The sequence below is a fragment of the Oreochromis aureus genome, linkage group 18 (assembly GCF_013358895.1).
Source record: "Oreochromis aureus strain Israel breed Guangdong linkage group 18, ZZ_aureus, whole genome shotgun sequence".
NCBI lineage: Eukaryota > Metazoa > Chordata > Actinopteri > Cichliformes > Cichlidae > Oreochromis > Oreochromis aureus.
In genome coordinates, this window is record NC_052959.1 from 18,982,863 (window position 1) to 19,007,035 (window position 24,173).

General features: G+C 39.9%; 4 protein-coding genes across 5 annotated transcripts; 1 reads left to right on the forward strand and 3 right to left on the reverse strand.

Annotated features, from left to right (window-relative positions):
* Positions 1-1,808: 1,808 nt before the first annotated feature.
* On the reverse strand, positions 1,809-8,628 carry snap47 (synaptosome associated protein 47). Of its 2 annotated transcripts, none has more exons than XM_031737772.2 (5): positions 8,514-8,628; positions 7,254-7,779; positions 6,620-7,128; positions 6,191-6,315; positions 1,809-3,396 (listed from the first exon to the last, which is right to left on the reverse strand). In XM_031737772.2, the coding sequence occupies exons 2-5, from the start codon at positions 7,748-7,750 to the stop codon at positions 3,250-3,252; spliced, it is 1,278 nt and encodes a 425-aa protein (XP_031593632.2). In that variant the 5' UTR covers positions 7,751-7,779; positions 8,514-8,628; the 3' UTR covers positions 1,809-3,249. The 2 variants fall into 2 exon arrangements, with proteins under 2 accessions (XP_031593632.2, XP_031593631.2); XM_031737771.2 differs by lacking the exon at positions 8,514-8,628 and adding an exon at positions 7,912-8,141.
* jmjd4 (jumonji domain containing 4) lies at positions 8,594-11,652 on the forward strand. The gene is made up of 6 exons (XM_031737769.2): positions 8,594-8,880; positions 8,973-9,138; positions 9,224-9,349; positions 9,442-9,709; positions 10,883-11,029; positions 11,118-11,652. Exons 1-6 carry the CDS (start codon positions 8,628-8,630, stop codon positions 11,451-11,453), a joined length of 1,296 nt encoding a protein of 431 aa, XP_031593629.1. The 5' UTR covers positions 8,594-8,627; the 3' UTR covers positions 11,454-11,652.
* Positions 11,653-11,658: 6 nt separating this feature from the next.
* iba57 (iron-sulfur cluster assembly factor IBA57) lies at positions 11,659-18,014 on the reverse strand. The gene is made up of 3 exons (XM_031737779.2): positions 17,502-18,014; positions 13,709-14,058; positions 11,659-12,351 (listed from the first exon to the last, which is right to left on the reverse strand). Exons 1-3 carry the CDS (start codon positions 17,861-17,863, stop codon positions 11,960-11,962), a joined length of 1,104 nt encoding a protein of 367 aa, XP_031593639.2. The 5' UTR covers positions 17,864-18,014; the 3' UTR covers positions 11,659-11,959.
* A 1,257-nt stretch (positions 18,015-19,271) lies between these two features.
* Positions 19,272-24,173, reverse strand: gjc2 (gap junction protein gamma 2). The gene is made up of 2 exons (XM_031737798.2): positions 23,782-24,173; positions 19,272-21,600 (listed from the first exon to the last, which is right to left on the reverse strand). Exon 2 carries the CDS (start codon positions 21,569-21,571, stop codon positions 20,315-20,317), a length of 1,257 nt encoding a protein of 418 aa, XP_031593658.1. The 5' UTR covers positions 21,572-21,600; positions 23,782-24,173; the 3' UTR covers positions 19,272-20,314.

A 24,173-nucleotide genomic window follows, 5' to 3' on the forward strand; every position in this document is an offset into this window, starting at 1 on the left:
AAGAAGTGACAAGACTAAAACCCATCTACAGTAGATGAAAAGTATCTGAAAGTTAGGTCTTTAAGAAATAGCAAAAAGTCCAAATGGAAAAATGAGCAAACACAGGACTGTGTTAGGTCATTTCATTTCTGTGAGCCTCATCAGAAATGGTCTCATTTGAAAGATGACTTTCAATAAACCGTTCTTCATGAGTGGAAAGATGAGAAAAGGCTGAGGTATGTCAGATTACATAAAAGCTAGACTGAAAATCAGGTAACAGGTCTTATGAAGTGATTAATCCAAATGTGAAATTTTTGTTTTTTATTGTAGGACATCATTGTGGTGCAGTGATTAGGACTGTCACCATCAGTGAAGCCTGGGTTCAGATGCAGCCTGGGGCCTTAGTTATCTGTCTCACTGTGACAGATTAGTAACCTATGCAGGGCGTAGCCTGCTTCTCACCCTGTGACAGCTGAGATAGGCTCCAGATGGTTCACAACATTGTAAGTATGTATGAAGTAGGTCGGGGGAGAGGCACAACAGTGCGTGTCTACAGCCATTTGTTAAACACGGTGGAGGTTCTGTCATGGTTTGGGGAATTTTAGCCAGTGGTGTTGTAGATCTTGTCAGAATGGATGGAATTGTGAAGGCAGGAATGTACCATCATCAAAGCATGCTAAGCCATCTGGAAAAATCTGATGGGCAACAGTTTAAATTTTTCAGCACAACAGTGATCTCATACACACTGCCAATGCAGTAAGCGCACACATGGATAGTGTTCCACTCTGTTTTTCTATCATTCATAGAATTGCCTCCCCTACAAAGGAGCTTTAGGGCCACATTAAGAAAAAAAATATTATCAACCATTTCGAGAAAAAAGTCACAATGTGGAGATTAAAGTTGTTGTTTAAAGACGCACTGCCACAGCTGCGATACCCTGTGAAGTAGTGAACATGTACTTCAGAATGGGTTTTAGCATCAAGGAAGGACATGATTTCTCTTTTTTGTGCATGAACACAATGTGGTGATTAGTTTAAGAATGTTGAAATGATGGTGCAGAAAGCTGCATCTGGCCAGATGGAAAAACAGACAAATGTGGGAGAGTGGATTTGCACAAAAGGAAATGACTTTTAATGGACAGATGCAAGGTTATCGATGGCTACATCCCAATGCAATTAAGAGGATGTACGTTGTATCACAAGACAACTGATCAGTTTTTATTCTCAAAATGATCAACAATATATACATATTTTTTTTTAAACGTGGCCCTAATACTCCCCAGAGCTTGGACATCAACATTATTAAAGCAGTGTGAGATCGTCTTGGAAGTGAATGGAACAGAAGGCAGCCAGTCTTCAGTTCCTATTTCCCTCCAAAAAAGGGTAACCCAAGACATTTGCACAGCACTATAGCTAATGCTGTCACCCCGAATACAACTAACAAGCATGTTGGTGGTTGTGTGGTGGAGAAAAATGATAAAAATGAAACCAGACTCGTTATTCGATGAAATAAAGTCAAATAATATACAGTACTACAGTACAGGTCTTAGTCTGGACAGTATACATTACACTTAGTTCAAGGGGGTGTTATTTGAGGTAATGAGTGTAACAAGAACATGCTGCAACAAGCTGCTTGTCAAAGTAATGTCACCCTGCACTGCTGACAAAAGTACTGAGGGTGAACCAAAACAAAAGACTCAAAGACGCTAAGAGGCCTGCAAAGGGAGACTGTAGTGTGTGATCGTATCATTGAAGCACACACCTTTGACAAGCACAATGACACAGATTATGGCAACTGTAAGCAGCAGTTTCAAAAAAGAACAAACAAACTACTTGTTTAACTTCAGTTTTATTTACATTATATGCTTTCCAGACCTTGAATGGTGAAAGGAATTCATTCATTGCTTATAATGGTAGTATAGTGCAGACGGTGTTGCCTTGTATTTAGAATGAGAGGTTTAGTTTCATTCGTTGTCACGGTAATTATCACAGGAAAAAGTAAACATTGATAAGATTTTTGAACTAGACATATATTTAAATTAACCTACTGTCTAATTACACATTCACAGCGATAACAGACTGTTATAACATTACAGAATTACATTGTATGTATCATTTACAGATAATACAGGCTTAGAGGAGAATCGAGGCATATACAGTAGATGTGGATCGGTAGTGTTTTCTGTTTAACGGTCCAAGAACTTGTTGCAAATTTACATTTTTCAGCAATATATTGATAATGATGGAAGATTTCCCTCGATGTTATGCAAAGCAAAATTATTGGGACATGCAACACTGAGCCACAGGGAAACTGTGTCTAAAAGGGATACGTGATACACAGAACCTGAGAAAGACAGAGATGGTTATAAAAGGAAATAATGGCAGTCGATTATCAAAGAGAGACCCAACATGCAGCTTGTTTTAAAGGAGTTACTGCAGAATGAATGTACAATATATTCTCTTTTCATTTCGGGATGTCTTGTTCTGTACTGCAGATGTGGAAGGTGTACACTGCTGCCTGTCTACCCTGAAAATATGAAATCATCTGTTTATTTTTCACCTGCCAACTTCACAGGGAGCGCACGACGTGCACTTCAGATTCCTGCCAGCTCCCACTCAGGTGACACGACTGATCAGTATGAATCCCTGGGGCATTAAAATCGGTGTGCTCCATCATTGGGTTCCCACTAGTAATATTTTAAATTGGGGTTAACTGGCTACATTTTTTTCTGTCATGTGCCGATTAGGCTTACATACTAACACCTATTTACCAGTATCCAGAGGACATCTGCCTTTCAAAATGTTGTGCAGCTGAGAGAATTAAAGCCAAATGCAAAGGTAGGAATGGTAGCCACAGCTGAAAAATATGCATTCACAGGGAGAGCATTTACTCGTGCTATGGCCAATTAAATGTTTTGACCATTTCCAACTGAGAAGGTGGAAATTTTAAATTGATACGATGCAATTTAGCAAAAAGTTCAAGTTTTCTTATGTAGAAATGTGCACGGCCACATGTTATCTACTTTCTCTAAAACAAACAATTGTGTTCTTTTTAATACTAAAGTGAAAATTTGAAAGATGTCTTGTTTTAAGTGGCCATTGCTGTACTTCCCAAGAATTAGTGGCCATCAAATGCAACTAAAATTATTTTTGAGACTAAACACAAGTCCTTGTTGATGTGCGTTTTTCATGGTTCTCAAACTGCATGTGAACAGTAAGAAGGTGTTCGGTGTTTTTCTCAGGACACTGAGAATCTCCTCAAGCGTCAGGACTACAGGAGTCTTTTCATGCGACAGGTGTGCTTCTCTATGTGCATGGTGGCCCGGTCTGTGGAGCTTGTCAGGACATCCAGGGCTTCATCCTGGCGTTCCAGCTCAGTTTCGGCCTCCAAGGCAAGGTTCTTTAGCTGCATGAGCATCTGCAAGCACACCCACACACCACAGTACAATAAAAAGACAACGTTTTGTCTTAATTAGAAGTAAGGCACATTAAAACAACACCACAGTGGTGGACCAGGGTGGACCACATATGGAGAGACAGACATTGGTCCTTTCTAACGCTTAAACCATCTGACTTAAGCATTAGAAAGGCTTGCTGTTAATTGTGGGCTGATCAGAAAGGAACAATGGAATTCACCACAATAATAGCTGTTATTCATTTTGCAGATGAAACTTGATGATACACAGAGGGGGAAGTCTTGGCTTGATTCTTGGGATCGGTGATATCATACTGGGTTTTTTTCCCTTATTTTCAGTGACTTTAAGGGATATCACAACTACATGACCATGATCCAGCAACTGCATATGCTGTAGTTGATGGAACAGTTTTAATATATTGTGATGTGCCAAGCAAAGCCTAATAAACACTCACCTCAAACCCTACCACTATGGTTACTTAACTGGTAGTATTTTATGCTACATGATCTGCCTCACACACACACTCACACTCCACTGACATTATGTCATTATGTTCTCTGGCTGGTTTATGTGGACATTTCAGCTGAGCACAAAAACAGCTCGAGTTAGCAGTTTGAAAAACAGATAATATGTCAATACACACCAAGGAACAACGATATTCATTCACTCAGGTCTGTGACTTTACAATTTAAACTGAGAGGACATGACTGAATCACACCTTGCAGTTAACATTCACAAGAGCTTCGGCGTGTCATAGAAAAACAGTAAAAACGAACACTTCTCGCCGCTGTTTATACAATGGCTAGGGGACTTAAGTCATGTAGAAACCCTTCAAATTAAACATTTAGGCTAGAGCTAAAAGAAAAAATATATTAGCAAAAAAAAAGTCTGAGTGTCTTGTGTATTAGTAGGGTAACTTTGGGACTGTGCATTAGCAACACACTCAATTTCATATTCTTACAGCATATTTTTAGCAAGTGGGAATTTCCAACCACAAACAATAATAAAACATACAAATGCTGACACCAAAAAGACTATTTGGCACGGCACTTAGTTCAGGACATGAAACTGAGTACAAGTTATCAGTACCAGTTGGCCCACAGTGATTCTAATCTTGACATGGATTACAGTAAGAGCAGGGTGTGTACAAAAGCATAGCATTAAGGCAAAACTGGCACGCTTTGAAATGTAACCCATTATCAGCCGCAGATAACATGCCATTTAAAACACAATAGGCTAGCCAGTGATTGGCCTGGTGCTGTTATTGCTATGGTGTGCTTGTTTCTTTTTTATATTATTATCCATCCATCAATCTTCTTCTGCTTATCATGAAGAAGGTTGGAGGCAGAGGAGGGGGCTGGAGGCTATCTGTCACGGGGTGAGAGGTCAGGTCGGCAGTTTACTGCAGAGCGAGACAACCGTTCACGCTCATATTCACCTCTACGTACAATTAAGAATCACCGATTGACCGAACATGCAGAGCAGTGGTTAGCACTGTTGCCTCACAGTAAGAAATTCCTGGGTTTCATTCCACTGGCTCGCTGGAGCCTTTCTGTGTGGAGGTTGCAGGTTTTCCCTGTGTATATTAGTTCTTGCCAGGAATGTTGTTAGGTCCTCAGAGATATTATTTTATATACTACTATAAGGATGCAAGCAAATGTTAAATGGACTGGTTCTTATATAGTGTTGCTTCACTCTACTGGAGTACTCAAAGCACTTTATACAACTTGCCTCATTCACCCATTCAAACACATTCATATAAGCACTTTTTTCTATCCCTCTATCTATAAAATTCACACTCCAATATCTGAGAGCAACTTAGGGTCTTGCCCAAAGATACTTTGGCAAAGTGACCAAACAGCCAACCTTTAGATTAGTAGATGACCTACTCTACCTCCTGAGCTACAGCATGAAGCTATTTGTTAACCCCAACACAGTATTTGTTGTCTGTGGTGTCACTGCTGTGGTTGACAAGACATTTGTATGTTGTTGCTTCAGTTTTTGATTTGAGGAGTTGAGGGCGGTAATGATGTTATGAAAAACTTTGAGTTAATATGTTTATGTGTTAATATGTAATACAAAGCCATTTTTGTCTACTACAAATTTCAATCCTGGCACATTTGCACCATTATTAACTGTATTTGCTTAGTTTCTTCTCACTTGTAAATGTTAATATCATTTTTTTCTTTTACATATAGTAGGGCCTTGTAGACTGAAGTCACTCATTAACTTTGATCATTTAAACATTATATGATTAAACAAAGAGCAACTTTCTGAAAGTTTCACATGAAAAATCCTAGTCTAAGCAACCTGTAATAGCGATTCACACACACATAAAAAAAAAAAAAAAAAAACCTTGCTCGAATCACGGGTCTGAATTTGCGTCACTGTGTAGGTCTTGCCACCACAGACCGTGTCTGTAACAGCATTCAGCGCTGTGAGGTTCTGAATGGAAAGACATTGTAGGTTCTGACCAAATAACTAACCGTGTTTCTTTTCCTCTCTTAAAACCAGGATGGACGTTGGTTTGTGGTCTCACCAAATAACATTTTAAACATACAGGATGAAAAATAAAAAAAAATCATTATGATGAATTGTGGTTTGGACTGGAAACATCAAAATACATGTTGCTGAGACTCTGGGATTATTTACAATAGCAGCTACCCCTATTTGAATCAATCTGTTCCCGGAGCACACTGGCTTTTCATTTGTGTTACTTGTCTTGTGAATACAAATATGAAACATTTTAAGGCCAGGGTAGTGTAGTCATAAATTTGAGAGTCTAGCTTTTCTCACCTGTTTGAGTTCCTGGGCCTCAGCCTGACTGACAGATGGCTGGAAAACATGCACCTGCAACTGGGACAGCTCTCCTGCGGGGACCTCCAGTGGGAGCTCTGTCTCTTGGCACGTCTGCAGTAAACCTGATTCCATGGGTGGAGATGGTGAAAAAGTGCAGAGTACATATGTTGTTTATGAGGAAACCAGACAGTAAACTCAGAGTACAGCAACTGAGGCAATCAGGGTGAAGTGACTCATCAAAATACATTTCTGTCAAGGAGACACCAATAACCATGATGAAATGTTTTTACATGTGGCTGCACACTTATAAATACACATAGGTGGAAATGCAGACCTTTACTGCCACTTAGTGGTCAAATCTATACTAGGCATGGAAACCACTGTGGAATAAGAGTGTCTTTATTTATTTTTTGATGTGTTCCTTACCTTCAGTCCAGCTTTTCCCTTCTGTGTCACGTGGCGATGAAACTGGAGTTGTCTTAAAATCTGTGTAATCGCTTGTGAACTCTATCTTCTTTTTGTACTGCATCTCTAACACGGACAAAGCCTCTGGCATCTTGGCGGACAGGAGCCTGTAACATATGTCTGGCTTCCCGATGAAACGCTGCCTGACGGTAATCTCATAGGGGCTGTGCACCCTGATTTCGTCAATTTCATTTCGCTCAAATCTGTGAAGGAGCTGGCAGTTTGTGTTTCGCACCTCCAGCGAGGACACTAGCACCAACAAACATCCAGGCTTCAAGTCCGATTCTCCACCTTTGGACAGCACTGCTGGGATGCTTGTGATTAACTTATTTCTGCTGGAGTACCTGGCTGCTGAAGAAGAAGCAGCAGCTGCAGCTCTCGCAGCATCCTCGGCTTTTGCATCCTGCTGGGTCTTCCAGGGGAGTTTACCAAATGGCCACCAGGAAGGAGACTCCAGTTCTGACAGAAGTCTGTAATACAGAGGCAGGAGGAACTTATGTTAGTCATAAATTAGGCCTTGTTATAGAGTTGGCCAAGCGATATGAACAAGACATGTGCAAAACTTCAATAACTAAAAATATCTTAAGATAGTTACTTGTCAGCCACGCCCAAGTCAGAGTCAATCTTCTCCAGGCCCTGCATCATATTGTCAAACTGCTCTCCCTGATGGCCGAGGACTCTGCCAGTGTCCTCCAATCTTTTCTGGGCCCCTGCCACCAGGCTGATCAGCTCTCTTCCCTTCGTAGGCTGAGCCTCAGCCCGCTGGGCTTCTGAGCTGGGAGAGAGAAGCCGCTCTCTCCAGAAATGCTCTAACACATTATAAACCACCACCCTGTTGGGCTTAAGGGAACCAAACCAATGTTTCACGTTGCCTTCTTCAAGTACTGTGAGAGTGCTGAAGATGAAACTAGATGACTCCATCTTGATCTCCACGATCCTCGAGAGACGGAAGCTGGCAAGACTCTCCTTGCTCTGGTTGGAGACGAAGCGCACCGTGGTTCTGGTGAGAGACAGGGTTCCGTTTTCCCACCGTTTCTCACTGTTGATGTAATAGGAGCCTGGCCAGCTGTGGATGGGAACGTCCCGGCTCATTGTGATTGAAGGAGATAAGACAGATTCACCTGTCAGGGGGACAAATAGGTATCGGTTTAACATGACAACAACATACACACAGGTACTGCTGCAGGTTAAGATGAAATTACATCAGAAGCACTTTGTACTGAGTGATCTACGAGTCGTGATGAAGAACATACTTTCTTTTGAGTGTAGTCCAGACAGCAAGATGAGCTCAGTCGAGGCGTTCACACTGGCAGCGTCAGCTCTCTAGCCAGCTGACCGCATTACGCGCGCGTCATTATAATGTTATAACCCTTTTAACGTGTTTTATATCCTCTCGGTGCAATTAAACCCACACCACATTAATCGTCAACACCGGGCTGGGCATTACGTTACCTCGTAGTCCTCTCAGTAACTTTCCTGTTTGTTGCGGAAGTGACGTCACGCTCGAGCACGGCTGTATTTACCGTCCGACTTGAAAAAAAAAACTTGCTGTCAAAAAAAAAAGAAGCACTATTGCGAAAATGTCTGGCGAAAAATAATGACAGCGGCGGCGGTTTCGGCACTTTCCAAGCGATACGAAAAACATAACGTTAATATAAATATATTAAATATATATATGTATGTATCGTGACAAAATATAAATAGCAACGGTTTTATATGTGCGTCGTTCAGGAGTCCCAACATGCGCTAATGTGTAGCGGCTTGTCATATTGGAAAATTGCGTTTTTTCTTAGCTTAGTATCTTTTTCTATCTTAACCTGATTTTCAAATGTGGCAGAAACGTGAGAATACGTACGCAGTGTAATGGCGAATTAGTCTTCCAGTTAGCTTTTCCCCTCACAGTTCCCCTGCTGTACAAACCCTGACAGCTGAGCTTGCTAAATAACTAGCCGAGGGCTTGTTTACCATCATGGATAGGGAGGCGTACCGTAACTGCAGCAGCCTGGTCAAAATACCAAGGCAGTCATATGAACAGTTTTGGTCTTCGCATTTTCTAGATTACATTGACAAGGAGCTTAGCTATTCCAAGTTTTTCAAGAAATATCTGCTCCCCAATCACCCTTGTATGTTTTCAAGGAGATTTACAGAGGAGTGGAAGTGTAGGAAACAGTGGGTGACTGAGGATGGGAAACCTAATTTCCAGAAATTGCTGCAAGAGTTTGGTAAAACAAACAAACAAACATGCATTACTTTGTAAATGTCTGCAAAGATATTCTGTAATAATTCTTAATAACTGTTACTGTTTCAATCACAGATGAGACTCCAGTCCCTGTTGCAAACTGCAATGCGAAGGAGTACAATGCTAACCCCAAACAAGTCATGCCTTTCAAAGAATTTATACACTACTGGAGGGAATACATCTTGAATGGACACTCATCACCCAAAGGATGCCTCTATCTTAAAGACTGGCACATGTCAAGGTATCACAGTAATATTAATGCAATGAAAAATGTTTACACAATTGTATGAAAAATGTGTAACTATCCTTTGTAAATTTCTCCACAGGGACTTTCCAGAACATAATGTTTACACCACACCAGTGTTCTTTACTTCTGACTGGCTCAATGAATACTGGGACACCCTTGAAGTGGATGACTACCGATTTGTCTACATGGGACCTAAAGGGTCATGGTATGAAAACATTATTTTAAAAAAAACTAAACAAAACATAAGCTTACATAAAATGTTTCATGATCCGACCCAGTGCACTTTCTTGTTACCAGGACACCATTCCACTCTGATGTGTTCCGTTCATACAGTTGGTCTGCAAACATCTGTGGCAGGAAGAAGTGGCTCTTGTATCCTCCAGGTCAGGAGGAGTTTTTACGAGACACTCACGGCAACCTCCCTTATGATGTTACGTCAGCTGAACTTCGAGACAGAGGCCTTTTTCCACACGCTGAAGAAGCCTGCCAACCTCTTGAAATCATTCAGGAGGCAGGAGAAATCATTTTTGTGCCTAGTGGTTGGCATCATCAAGTTTATAATCTGGTAAGAGCTGTAGAGGCATATCTACTGTTGAACTAGAGGAAAATGGTCTGCCAAGTATTATAAAAGACAAGTTGCATTTCTTACTATGAGAATTGTTCTGTTAGACTGAATGTAAACACCAGCCACAATGTTAGGTACACGTGTTCAGCTGCTTGTTAACACAATTATCTAACTCAGTGCATTAAGGCATGTAGACATGGTCAAAATGACCTGCTGAAGTTCATATTGAGTATCAGAATTAGGAAAAAAGGCCATTTAAGTGACTTTGAATGTTATTGTTTGTTCCATACCGGCTGGTCTGAGTATTTCAGAAACTTTTCCCAGCTTACAGAGAATGCTCTGAAAAACAGAAAATATCCAGTGAACGACAGTTCTCGATGAGGTAGCACTAGCAGCAATTCAATTAACCACTCGCTAGAAACAAGTTTTACAAGAATAGCACTTCTGAACTTAAAACATGTCAGACTTCGAAGTGAGTGGGCTACAGCAACAGAACACCATGCCTGGCCACTCCTTTGAGCTAAGAACAGGAAACTGAGCCTACACTTTGCACAGGCTAACTGGAAATGGGCAATTGAAGATTAGAACAATTTTGCCTGGTCTGTTGAGTCTCAATCTTCTGCAGAGAAATGCAACAGAGCATCTGTCAAATGTAGTACAATGGGAGATTTACATTGTAGATGTGAAGCAAATGTGCAGTTCTCATTTGTTTTAAGAGTTTTTTGTGTTTTCCGTGTGTGAACAGTGTAGACAGTAGAGCGCGAGGGCTAGCCTACAACTCGGGTGTCTAATAGTGTTCAGATCTCGTCGGGAAAACGAATATTGATGAAAGGAAGTGATAAGTTCAGATGCCTACAAATCTAATGGACTGGATTACTTACTACTCACTAGATGACAAGAGCCCTAATAAATTTTTTTTCAAATTAGGTTTTAAACAAAATTCATGTTTTGTTTAACATTACACACATGTACAGACACACTCATGTTTCAATACAGCAGCTCTGGTTTATCTCCTCCAGTCAACATATCTTTCATAAAGTTTAACCTTGTATATATTTTTTGGTAGAAATATGGCTTTTTGCAGGAAATTATGACATCACAGTTACTTTACGTTGTATAACACTGCGTTTTATTTATCACCAGTTTGACATATTAAAACATGGTTTCATACAGGAGGACACCATCTCCATTAATCATAACTGGCTGAATGGTTGCAACATTGACATCATGTGGCAGTTTCTTCAGACTGAACTGTCATCTGTTCAAAAAGAGATAGATGAGTGGAGAAACACAATGGACTCGTGGCATCAGCACTGCCAGGTACAATGCTTGGAACATTTCAGTCATGTCATTTAAATGTGCTTCTGCTCTGATCATAATAGCAATTGCTGGGTGTGTTTCCTTTTAGGTAATTATGAAGGCTTGCTCCGGTATCAATTATGGAGAATTTGCCTCATTTTTGAAAATCATTGCCAACAACAGAATGGCTTTCCTTAACGCTTGCTCCTCTGGGGATCCCTCCGATTACTCACGTCATCTCTCAGAGATCCTCACCACGCTGGGACCTTACCACGCGGCCTTTGACCTACAAAGAGTAGCTCATATAATCGAATGCCTCCTGTGCAATGAAGACTTTAAGCGACTCGATCACTCAACATTGACTCTGCAGCCAGAAACAATGTTACAGCAAATTCGTGACACCATACAGTCCACAAGAGGGCAGCATCTCCTTTATCAGGAGTAATGTGTTCAGCCTCTCACCATTGTTATCGCCTGGAAATAGCTTGAATGAAAAGTGCCCGTTTGCAAAAGTGCAAAAAAAAAAAGATGATATATCTGTTACTGCATCTTTGGGTTGAGATGAACTGCAATCTCAAATATTGCTTGTGAATGTCTTGCATTTGTTTTTGCACTGACAGATTAAATACATAAAAAAAAAAAAATCTGAGTTTTCTCTTAAATATTTATTGAATAATCACCAACACTATTTGTGTCCAATATGAACCGAGCTGCGATAAATCTATAATAGTGCATAGTTAAGTGGTAAATAATACTTAAACAAAAAATCCAAAACACACACAAACTTGGGCTTTATTGCAAAAAAAAATAAAAAATACCCAAACATGAACTAGTGCCACACAGCTGTTAAGCAATGACAGTGTAACATACTGTACTTGAGGGTTATGTCTATGAGAAGTCTGTCAGATGTGATGCATGTCATTTTTAGGGAGCTTTAAAACATCATTCCCTTCAGTTACATTTCGCATCTTCAGGCCACCAGTCTGGCACGGAGGCTTCGAGTGTCACTGTAGTGTCGTCAGAAGATCTGAGCGTCAACACCTCTTTGGCGTGCGCCATGCGGATCAGACTTAGACCCAGTTCTCCTGTCCCTGCTCTGTGCTTCCCAGCTGGCTTGCCTGACTGGGTTAGCAGTGCCGTTCCTTCCTCGAGGTGTTCCACTGGAGATGACAAGCGTACTGGCATCAGGCGTTTTCGAATCACACCAGTGTGATGAGTCCTGGCTGTGAGTTCCTGGCCAATGTAACAGCCCTTGCTAAAGCTGATACCCTGCATGTAGACAAGATTGGACTCTAGTGGAAATGCAACCCCAGGAGGAAGGTCTTTGACTCCCTCAGGTAGACCTAGACAACAAAAACAGCAAAGGACACAAACACGCGTCATAAAATTAGAGTACTTTTTCAGACGAATAAAAGCTTCTCAGACCCACCCCCTCCTCCTTTTCTGTCTCTGCTTATCTGTCTGTTTGTTAGCAGTCTAACATCCACAACTTTCAAGATATCATGTTTAAATTTTGTGTGATGGTAGATTCAATACCATCTCGAGCTGATTTTAATTTTGGTGAGAATACAGTAAAGGTCACACCAAAACTACAAATCAGCAAAAACTTTATATTATCCCCAATTTTTTATAGATCATTGTCAAACTTCGCAACAATATTCCAGGTCTTGGGGGATACTGAGGTTGGCTAAGCATTTGACCTCAACCTTCATTTCTCATAGCCCAAGGTCAAAGTTGACCTAGAAAAGAAACTGGAAATAAAAAACCCATAGAGTATAACATATCATATGAAAGTGCATGGAGAGAGCTGCACGATACTTTATTTTTTCAATACAACACCCTACGACCTCACAACAAAATCAGAAGGTTTTGCAAAATCACCCACTGCATGAATTTATCTTCAAGTCTCAGGATCTAGCTTATAGAAGCGAAAGATTTCAGCCAATTCTGCTCTAATCATATGGGTAAAGATCAATCATTCCATTATCTTGTTCTTCTTATGTTTTTTTTTCTAGAGCCTATCCCAGCTACGATAGGGCGAGAGGCAGTAAGTAAGTAAAATTTATTTATATAGCGCTTTTTAAACAGGAAGTTTTTTCAAAGTGCTTCACATGGGAATAAAAGCATAACAAACGCAACAATAAAAATGGTATAAAAAAGGTATAAAAGCATATCAATCGATACAATAAACACTATAAATAGGGTAAAATAGCATATCCAATAAAACAGTTTGCTACACATGGCAGGTCTGCCGCAAGCCTAACACAGAGAGACAGACAACTATTAACACTCATGGGCAATTTAGAATGGCCAATTAAACTAAACCCACTAACTGCATGTCTTTGGACTGTGGGGGGAAGCTGGAGTACCCAGAGAGAACCCAGGCAAACACGGGGAGAACATATAAAACTCCACACAGAAAGGCCCTGGCCAGGTGGTGGAATCGAACTCAGGACGTTCTTGCTGTGAGGCTAATCACCATGCCACTGTGCTGCCCATACGGGTATATCTTATCTTTATCCTTATCCGGCTAAAGATAATAAAGCATATTGTATTAAAAGCAACCTGTCCTCCCACTGTAATAAAAACATGCAAAAAAAATAAAAAATCTGAGTTCAAGTAAAGCCCTCGCCCTTCGGAATAAGTTGCTCTCTCTCTCCAGGTGTTCTTGTTTGTCATTGTTCAAAGCTGGTGTCATACCTATGGCATAGCGATGTCTGTGATAGTCTTCAGTGTCTCCTTTCTGACAGGATGCAATGACTTTCAGAGGATCAACATCACTCTGTAGCACCAATCTCCAGCCCATTTGCTGAGTTCTTGGATCAGCCTCCCATGCCAGAGCTTTATCAGGGGAAGAAAGCTCAGGCTTACTGAACTCTTGACCTGGCTTGTTTTGCTGGGACAGCACAGCCCACACAGAGAGCTCTGAACAAGGGCTAATGTTGACTTTTCTGCGGATCTTGTATACTTTCAAGTGTTTCAAGATGGAGTCCTTAATTGTGTTGTCACACTCCAGGAAAACACCGTATCCTCCTTCTGTTTCTTTTAATCTGAAAGCAAATATAGCTGGATGAGTGACTTGGGAGAATGCAAAACAACATGAAAGCAAACACACACAGATGTTTTCACTTATTTTGTCTGGTTGGGTGACCTTTGGTGGAACTTCGATGGAACATCTGTGGTCACCCACTGTATCTTACAGATAAGGAGAGAATTATTAGCTCTCCTATGAGAATGTCATTTTTAACAGGATTTAACAGCAAATCCTGTTAAACGGAGCAAGGAGTTTTTAAACACAGCTTTTCCAAACATGCCAGTTTTATTTAGGATGTTTACATTAATTTATTTTGCACACAGAAACAAAATTATTTCCCAAAAACCACCAGCTTAAAAATTGTGTATTATTTTTGCTGAACTGATAACAGTCTGCACTCATTTGTTGTAATTTGCAACAAGTCTAACACATTTCTCCTAAGCAATCCCAGCCCATTCTTCTTTGGAGAATCTCTCAAGCTCCTTCAGAATTAATGGTCTTCTGCCATGAACCTCGATCTTCAGTTCACCTCACTGATTTTCAGTGGGATTCAAGTCAGGGCTTTTTAAAGGCCAGACAGTAATGTTCACTTTGGTTTCTGGAGGCAGTTCTTCACTAAGAGTGACCTATGTTTTGGGTCATTGTGTTGCGTGTCCCTGTCCTGTCTTCATCCGTCACCCCCAACCAGGCACGGCAGATGGTCACCCCTCCCTAAGCCTGGTTTTCCTGGTGGTTCCCGTTAAAAGGGAGTTTTTCCTTCCCACTGTTGCCAAAGCATTTGCTCATGGGATCATAAGATTATTGGGGTTTTCGCCGTTTTCCTTGTATCATTGTAGGGTCTTTAACTTACAATAGAAAATCACATAGAATAGCCCTTTATTGTCATTGTACATATACAAATGATTTATGTACAAAGCGCCTTGAGGCAACTGTTGCTGTGATTTGGCACTATATAAATAAAATTGAATTGAATTGAATTGTGTTGGAGGATAAAGCAATAACCCAGAGGCAGTATTACCGCTGACCACGTGAAGTTTTCTTTCAAAATCTTTACTTTCCTCATTCTTCATAATTCCTTCTACCTTGACAAGATTTCTAGTTTCACATGCATTGATACACCCCCACAGCATAATACTCCCACCATTGTGTTTCACTGTGGGGACGCTGTTCTTTGGATTCTACGCCTCTCCCTTCTTTATCCAAACATAAGCCTCATCTCTGTGGCCAAAGAGCTCTAAATTCATCTCATCTGACCAAAGGACATGCTTCCAGACCATAGTCTTCCTCCAGGTTGTTCTTAGCATACTTCAGTCTGGCTTTAAGGCTTCTCTCCTGCAGAAGTGGCATTTTTCCTGGTCTGCAACCTCGCAGTCCATTCCTGTGCTGTGTTCTAGTGATTGTCTTCTTTGAGACTACAATTCCTGACTTGGCTAAGTCATTCATTTGTGTCTTGCCAGTTGTTCTGGGGTCTTTAGACCCATCCCTCTCTCTAGTTATCTTTCCAGAATCTTTGAAATCTTTTGTTTTCTACCTCTGCCAGGCTTGTTCTAGACTGCGTGGCTCTCTATAAATTTCTTGATTATACTTGTCACTTGGAAATGCTGTGAGAACTTTGTATATCCATCTCCTGCTTTGTGAGCATCAATTATTCTTTTTCTCAACTCAAAACTGATTTGTTTTTGGTATGATGCTTTCTCAAGTGAGAGCGCAAACCCTCACAGAAGTTTTAAAACTATGTGAAATTGTAAGATATAGAAACAGAAATAATTTATGCTTTCTGAAAAAAACTATTATGTTTAGAATTACGATGAAAATCACTTGCTCTGGTAAAAAGCACTTGGGAAACATTTTTACAAATGCTCTAATTTCACAGGGGGGCTAATAATTTTGTCTTCATCTTTATGTCTTACGAATTTTAAAAATCAGACTGAATATGCATGGCAAATACAGAAATGTGCAAAAGTCTTCAGCCATTCTTTGTTTCTTTGTACAATGGAAAATTAAAATAGAATCTAGGTACAGTGATGTAGTGAAAATATGCAAACATACATGGAGTTTACACAATTCTAACAGGCTTGAAAGTCAATATTCAGTATGACCACCTTTGTTCTTGAACATAGCCAAAACTCTCTAAGGCAAATTTTAATTTCTTTAAGTAATCTCGGGATATAGTTCTCCATTCTTCTTTAAGGACATTTACATCTCTTTTTGGATGTTGTCTGCCTTTTGTTCTGTTCTCTGTCAAGATGATCCTACACTCCTTCAGCAATGTTGAGCTCCAGACTCTGGGAAGATTCTCTCCTGACCTCTTCTGCACACTGATGACAGCTGAACCAAACATTTCAAATTTGCATCGATCACTCTATCACACCTGTTTTCACTGACTTTCAGTCTGCCTCTTGTCCAGTTTAGCTCATTTGTTTAAAGCAAACCATGCACACTATACTGAGATATGAAAACTATCAGTAAGAACAAATGGCGTGTTTTTTGCCTGGAGAACTACTTCTCAAGACTGCTTTAACAATTTATACAAAAATCAAGAAAACGAGGGGCGGCTGATAAGTTTTACACATTACTGTATCTGTAAAGCAAACTTTCCTAGTAAAATAAACATTCCAGACTATGGACAAATGTCACTGCTCCAAGTCGTGAACTAGACTTTCAATTTTCATAAACTGTACTATTCTGAAATTCTTAAAGCTTATTTTTTTGTATTCAAAACAAAATAAAAAAAAAAAAAAAATCAGACATCCATAGTGCAAAATACTACAAAGACTAGTAAAAATGCTGTTTAGAGATGAAGATGAGTTATAAGTGGTGAGAATACAACTGCAACTATTCAAAACTGGGGATATTTGCAACCAGGTGTAAAAGAATATAATCTTAAGTAGATTAAAGGTATAGAAAACGTGGTTCACCGAACAATGTACATCAAAACCAAAAGAACATTGATCATGTGTCAGTCAAATTCAATATTAGCATGAGATGCTAATATTGCAAAATGTCTTTTTGCAGTTTAGAGTAGTTATACTCTATAATTTAGATGTACTCAAGTACAGCATACATGACAAAAGCTTTTTAATGTAGAATTTTAAAAAATAGTTTCTACTTCAACCATCAACATTAGTCGTTTTTTGTTTTTTAAAGTTTTATTAACATTATTTTTAGTAACAGTAAAAGTAGGGAAGTGATAAAGAAGAGCTGTTGTTGTTCCTGTGCTGAATTTTACAGCTTATTAAATAATTTGTCAGCCTGAGCTCGTTCTCTGTTATACGTTTGTTTGTTTCTGGGGTTTAAAAAAATAGAAGGAAAATAGAAGATAAGCTTATGTCGGGTAGTGTGACGCCTCAGAAAAAAACGCCTTTACGTAAGTAGGCTGTAAGCAGACACACCCTCTTGATAACGCGTTTACTGAATGCACTTATAAGCGTTTGAACAGTGCTTTAAGTTTGCTCTTACCTGTACAATATGATGTCATATAGTGTTCTTCCTTGTACGTTTAGCATGTGAGCGTATAAAGCTCTGTGTTCAGGCTCATCCAGCACCGCCATGTCATTGGTTATAATACCCTGGAGAAACGCGCTCGTGTCTTGTCCCTGAATTTTCAGCAGGCTCCTGTGCGGAAGGTAATAGCACACAAATTGCCCCGGGGAGTGTTTAGGATTACCCGTGTCCTGGCTGTACCTCCTGACACGGATCCCAGCTGGAGCTGACACACTTGAGAGAAGGGTTACGCACAAACCTCCGGGTTTTTTCCTGGCGTAAACACCGAGGCCAGAGGCGGACGCCAGCACTCCCCGAGTAAAGCACAAAACCCCCATGATGTACAGTGGCACGGGAGTGTACTGAGTCGTAAAAAGACTGCCTACTCCACTAAAAACGACAGTGGACAGCTAAATAACCAAGGACATCACAGCGTACTCTGCACAAACAGCTCCATTTTGAAATCCCACAATGCATTGCTCGATAATATCGGAGCACGTGTGTGTCAGTGAGCGATATTTGTTCCTGTCGTCTTCTCGTGAGGTATGGGACGCTTACGCTAACTGATAGAATAAAAACTCTCCTACTGTCCCTTTATAAATAGTTATCAGAATGTAAAACATAAAAACGACAAACAGAACAGCAAAGCAGCAAAAATCACAGTTATTAAAGTTGCTTGTTTGCCAGTTTTCTGCATATTCCTCAGTAATTATATCCTTTTCAAATTTTGCTGATAGGTAGACAACAAGAACAGCTCGAGCTGATTTAATTTTGTCGATCGTCTCACCAAATGTAAAGTTAATCAGTAAAAACTTTGTAATACCCACATTTTTTTATTACAATCTTCAAACTTCACAATATTCTAGGCCTTGGGGGACATGAGTACCTAGGTTGGCTAAACATATGACGTTGACCTTCACTGTTAGTGCTCAAGGTCAAAATTGACTTTGAAAATAAAATGTAAAGAAACCATATTGAGTAATATAGCATATGAAAGGGCATGGAGAGAGCTGTGCAACCCTCTGTACAATGACACCATAACAGGCTGATAACAGTTTGTAATAAAAACATCAAAGTTTTAGTGTAGGCCTTGTCCTTCAGGGGGAGTAACGCTCTGTGAATCTTCTTGTTTTAATACTATCATGGTGCCGTGAATCTGTAAGTCAGTGGAGTAGCCAGCTCCCACATTGTGATGTTTATCTTTCATTAGCCATGATTTTATAAGACACCAGATTAAATGTTTAAAATAATTAAATGAGAGGTAGTCTGAAAATTTCCTACACGTACCTTAATAGATGCATATGCACAGCCTGTAGAGCTTAAGGTTTGGCACTGATTACATAAAAAGGACAAATAACCTTTATTTTATTTGAATGCAGTTTTCCCAGATTCATATGAGCACAAATGGAAATTAAACTATGTCAGTAAGTGAATTTTATTTATTTACTTATTTACATACTTAAGTAAGTATATCTAAAAGCAAAAAAAAAAAAATTAAAAAAGGTATCTCTTCAGCTTAGGTTTAAAAACGTTCAGAGTCGATGCTTGCCTGAGGTCACTCGAGAGAAATTCCAAAGTCCTGGTGCAATGACAGCAAAGGTATGACCCCATTTTAAGATAAGGCTCAACCAGCAGATGGTCAGAAGTGATTGAGAAGTACCTGCAGTAACATCCTAACTTTCTTTAATGCTTCTAATTTTTAGTCAGACTTCAATAAAAAAAAAACAAAAAAAAAACTTTAAAGCGTTTGCACTTTTAGAAACACTTTTTTTATTAGCACAGTGAGACAAAAGCAGAGTGCTGCTGTAAAGACAGAAATCTGAGGTTTCAAACAAGTTTATTTTTGTTTCATAAATAAAATACTTGAACAGTCTTTTAAGGTTTGAGGCACTTTGTTGTATGAAAACAGCGAAGGCAGGATTAACCATTACTATGAAAGCAATTATAGAAACAGAAAAGAAAAGGTAATAATCTCATTTAACATGCCAAGACTTAGGAGCTTATTGAATAGCTAAGGACAGGATTTTTACTATAGCCTATGTCTATGCTGTATGTTCCCAGCTGCAAAGCATGCATCATCTGCTTCAGATTGCATAGAATCAGTATTTAGTGTATTTTCTATTTACTTACCTCTTTCTGTTCAAATGTGACACTGCAAGGCTTTGGGACACATTGATTGGCGGCCACACTAAGAAGATTTAAAGCCTTCCGTGTCAAACAGTTATATATATATAATTTTACATTTAATTTTCTTGAGGGGACACTCATCCATACTACATCCAGAAATACTTCTAATTTTAAACATGCATCTTTCTAATAATAATAACATTCATCATTCTTCAGAATGAGCCATTGTGCATGTGTACAGTGTCTTAGACTGCATTTTCAGGTTTAGATCCAGTTGTGTCTTTTCAAAGTAAAATTTCTTCAAATCAGTCACGGTAATTAGCTTGAAGCAGTCTGTTTATGCTTTGACATTTTATTTGGAAGTAGATGAATAAACTGAGTAAGCATTTGTTAGCCTATAACCAAAATCTATGGCAAGCACAATATGACACGCTACAGTAACAAAGGAGATTTATGATACTGGAGTTAATAATTCCTTCGTGTTTATTTTTTATTCCCCCAAATTGTCTTCCTACTTTGTACTTCTTTAAAATAGCGAGACTGAAATTTCACTTGTTATCGTCCAAAGTTGTATCTCACACAAACACTTACTCCACCTGGGTCACTTTGAAATTCTGGGGACTTGATAGTTTTTACTGTTATCAACTAAAGGAAATTTATCACTAGATCCAGACAGAAGTCTTCCCGTTTTTTACAATGGATGCAGCCTTCTCTGTGGCTGACTTGGGTCTTGCTCCTTGTTTCTCTTGGACTGTATTAACTCGATTCTGCTCAGCCATAGTGCCTCCCGACACAGGACTACTGGTTCTGGAGGTTTGTTGGTTGTTTTTGGTTTGGTAGGTTTGAAAAGCCATATCAAGCTGCTCTTGTGCAACCCGTAGATGCCGGTGCAGACTTGCAAGATCAGAGGGGATATTCTCATCTGGGCTGGTGCACTGCTGCTCCTGGGCCACATTGGCCATATTTTGCTCATGTGTGATGAGGCTGTTGGGGATCCTGGTAGGCTTTTCTGTCTTCATCACAAGATTGTACCCTGGAGGGGACGCTGGGATGTTACGGGAGAATGGGTAGCCGTATGACATCCGCTGGCCACGGTTCCTCTTCATGCGAAGAGTATCCCGAAAAGTGCCAATCCCCAAGTGAAGCATCTCACAGACATTTAGCACGAGACAAAGACAGCTTACCACATACATAATTAGGAGGAAGATTGTTTTTTCTGTGGGCCTGGAGATGAAACAGTCCACTCTGTGTGGGCAGGGCACCCTGTTGCATACATACGAAGGATTAACTCGAAAACCATAAAGGAGGTACTGTCCAGCAAGGAAAGCAATTTCAAAAATGGCTCGTGACATGAGTTGGAGGACATAGATTCTCATCAGGCCTTCTTGCATTATTTTTCTGCGGCCATCATATTTTGGTGGGTCTTTGCTAGTACTGCTTACTGGTTCAGGTTTGGCCTCCTGCACCTCCAGTGTATCCTCATAGATCATTGGCTCCGCATCGTCATCTTCCTCCTCCTCTAAGACTTCCTGCAGATGGTGGCTCTCTCTCCATCTCAAGTGAGGAGGTGGCTTTTTGCGAAGTCTTTGCTGCTTCCTGTGCTCCTCCTCTGAACTTCGGGCAATCTTGTGGATGGCATAACCCATGTACATGACAGAGGGAGTGGAGATCATGATGATCTGGAAGACCCAGAAGCGAACATGCGAGAGGGGAGCGAATGCGTCATAGCATACATTGTCACAGCCTGGTTGCTTGGTGTTGCAGGTGAACTTGGTCTGCTCGTCCGAGTAGATGGACTCACCTCCGACTGCTGTGAGCACAATGCGAAAGATGATGAGCACAGTCAGCCACACTTTCCCCACGAAGGTGGAGTGGTTGTGGATCTCTTCCAGGAGGCGAGTGAGAAAGCTCCAGCTCATGTTGCTCTAAGAAGCTTTTCAACTAGAATCTGTCAAAAAGAAAATAAGATAAGTAATAATTAAATGCAAGTAAGGAACTATTCAAGAGATGTTTTGGACTGATGATGTGAACATTTTACATTTTAGCAAACTGTCATTTAGAACTCTAGTCTTTGACTAATCAACCCATTGTATTCATTGTGTGGTGTTCTCTAACTAAAATGGTTTTAAGTGACAATTAAATGAATCTTTTTTTACTCTTCTGTATAAAGATACAATTACAAAAAATATACAAAAATAGTATTAAAAAAAATCCCACAGCTTTTTAGATCCCAGGAAGACGATGACAAGAAAACAAACCCAGAAGTAATTTACAGTCCCTGAACAGCAAAGCATCTGAGTTTCCTTAAACTTAAGACCAAATTGTAGTCTTAAAATATTTTCTGTTAATGAAGTTATAGCTGAGAAGTGTGGTGTTATTTTTTAAGAGAAAGGCAATTATTGCAAATTAATTTTAATTTTATGATAAAGGTGTTTCACTGATTTTGTTGCTCTCAAAATCTCAGATTTAAACAGTCACTTTGCAAGCGTACTTGCCGAAACATACAGTATGGACGTGCGACCAGCTCACTTGGCTACTTCTTTTTATAAAGGATATTTCTCTTTTCAAGTGATTGCACAGCCACAAATAAACAAAGGCTTGCGTTGATGCATAGGGTAAAGTCATTAGGACACCCTGGAATAGTTTTTGAAATGGTTGAAATAGTACAAAATAGCTCAGGGAAGATTAAAAGACAAAAAGAAAGCATTCCATCAGCCAAACAAATAAACGCACCATCAATCATTTGACTAGACAGAACAAAACCGATTGCTACAAGAAAAGAACTCGAGCCAGTTCGGAAACCAAAGAGCGCCTCTTCAGAAACATACTGCAAGCTTTGTTTTAAAACTCCATGCCAATGGTCCTACACAGAAATGAGATCTCACAGTGTCATACTCTTCTCATAGCCTGCATCACAACTGACTCAGTGAGGCAGCTGTAATGGGGGGGAAACAGCGTAGTACTTCTGTCCCTTCATTCATGGTTCATGGTGATCTCATGAATGCAACACTGCATTCCCCAGCGTGTGATGTGCCATCTCTGCTGCCATCTGAGAGAACAGGAGAGGCTTGTTGCTCCGCCACGAGGCCTCCCCTCCAGATGCAGCACTGCTGACGCTGGGGAGGGCTACGGCGTCATGGAGGCAGATGGCACCTATGGTGGGCAGTTCACGTCTGCCCCAGGATGGCATGACAGAAGGGCTGTTTCATGTAGGATGCAATGAATTTGCTGTGTATCTTAACATCAACCTTATTCTTACAACAATTCCTATACATTTACGCTCGCTTCTGATGTGCTTTGAAAACCGTTTTAGAAAATGTAATATCAGTTTTGTGCGGTTTTGTTTGTATTGCAGGGCTGCAGCAATTTCAGCCCAACATGCCCCTTGAGTTTTAAATGTCTGTGGAACCTGATAGATTTTCTTAGGATATTTTTTAGGATAAATATAAATTGGCCTACAGTAGCAGTAGAGTAAGTATATTCAACTATTTTTATTAATTACATGTAAATGTCGCCTTAAGTAAAATTTAAGGTTGGATATTTAATTTAATTTAATTTAATTTAATTTAATTTAATGCTGTAATATTTTTCCAAATCATTAAAAAAGAGGAAGAGTTTCCATGTTTTTTGTCAAATGTCCCAGAAGCTGTTTATTGTGCAAATAACAGGGAGGTATTTAGTGAAGCAGTTAGAGGTAGTTATATAGGAAGTTATACAAAATATTAAAATGCGTGGTTTATGCACCTTGACAATAATGTTTTTCATAAAACCATATTATGAAAGGGAATTCTGGCTAAATTAGAGTAGTATCTTAAAATATTTTTAGTGACGAGCTTCCTCTCGGATTGGGACATATTTTTCTGTTGGGGTTAGCTGTTACACCGCGGCACTGTACACTATAAAACAACTGCTACACATTTTTCCATTTAGTTGCTTTGCATATGCCAGAGTGTTTGATATTTGAAAGACTGCTGCAGTAGCGTCAAAATGTCTTTCAGCAAGGTTTTTTTTCAGAAAAACGTCCACGCAAACACATCCATGCTGCCATGATGCAAGACTGTAGTTGAACAAATACTAAAATACCTAGTTGGTTTAGACTAGGGAAGAAAGTCGGCTAAAAACAACTCACCTGGAAAAGTTGCACATGTTTTCCCCATCCTGAAGGTCTCCTTTGCCCTTTCTAGATATCCCCTCCACAGTCTGATCCATGGAATACCACTTCCATCCTAATGTCCTGGCCTTCTCCGTCTTACTAATCACTTCCAGAATCACAAAAAAATAAGAAAAATGACTAAACCTGTTGAACTGGAATATCTTTTCATCCCGTTTTCCACTCTGTTAAGAAGTGAAGTCTCGCCGTTGTGAATGCCTCACATTCTAGCCTGTGTCTGGTTTCTATTACACCAGCCTCCTGCCCAAGAAGGAAGTAAAAAAAAAAAAAAAAAAACAGAGAGGCAGACAAGAAAAAAATCCTCCTCTGGCAACTGACCCTCATCCAAGGGTTCAGACTTGAGGATATGG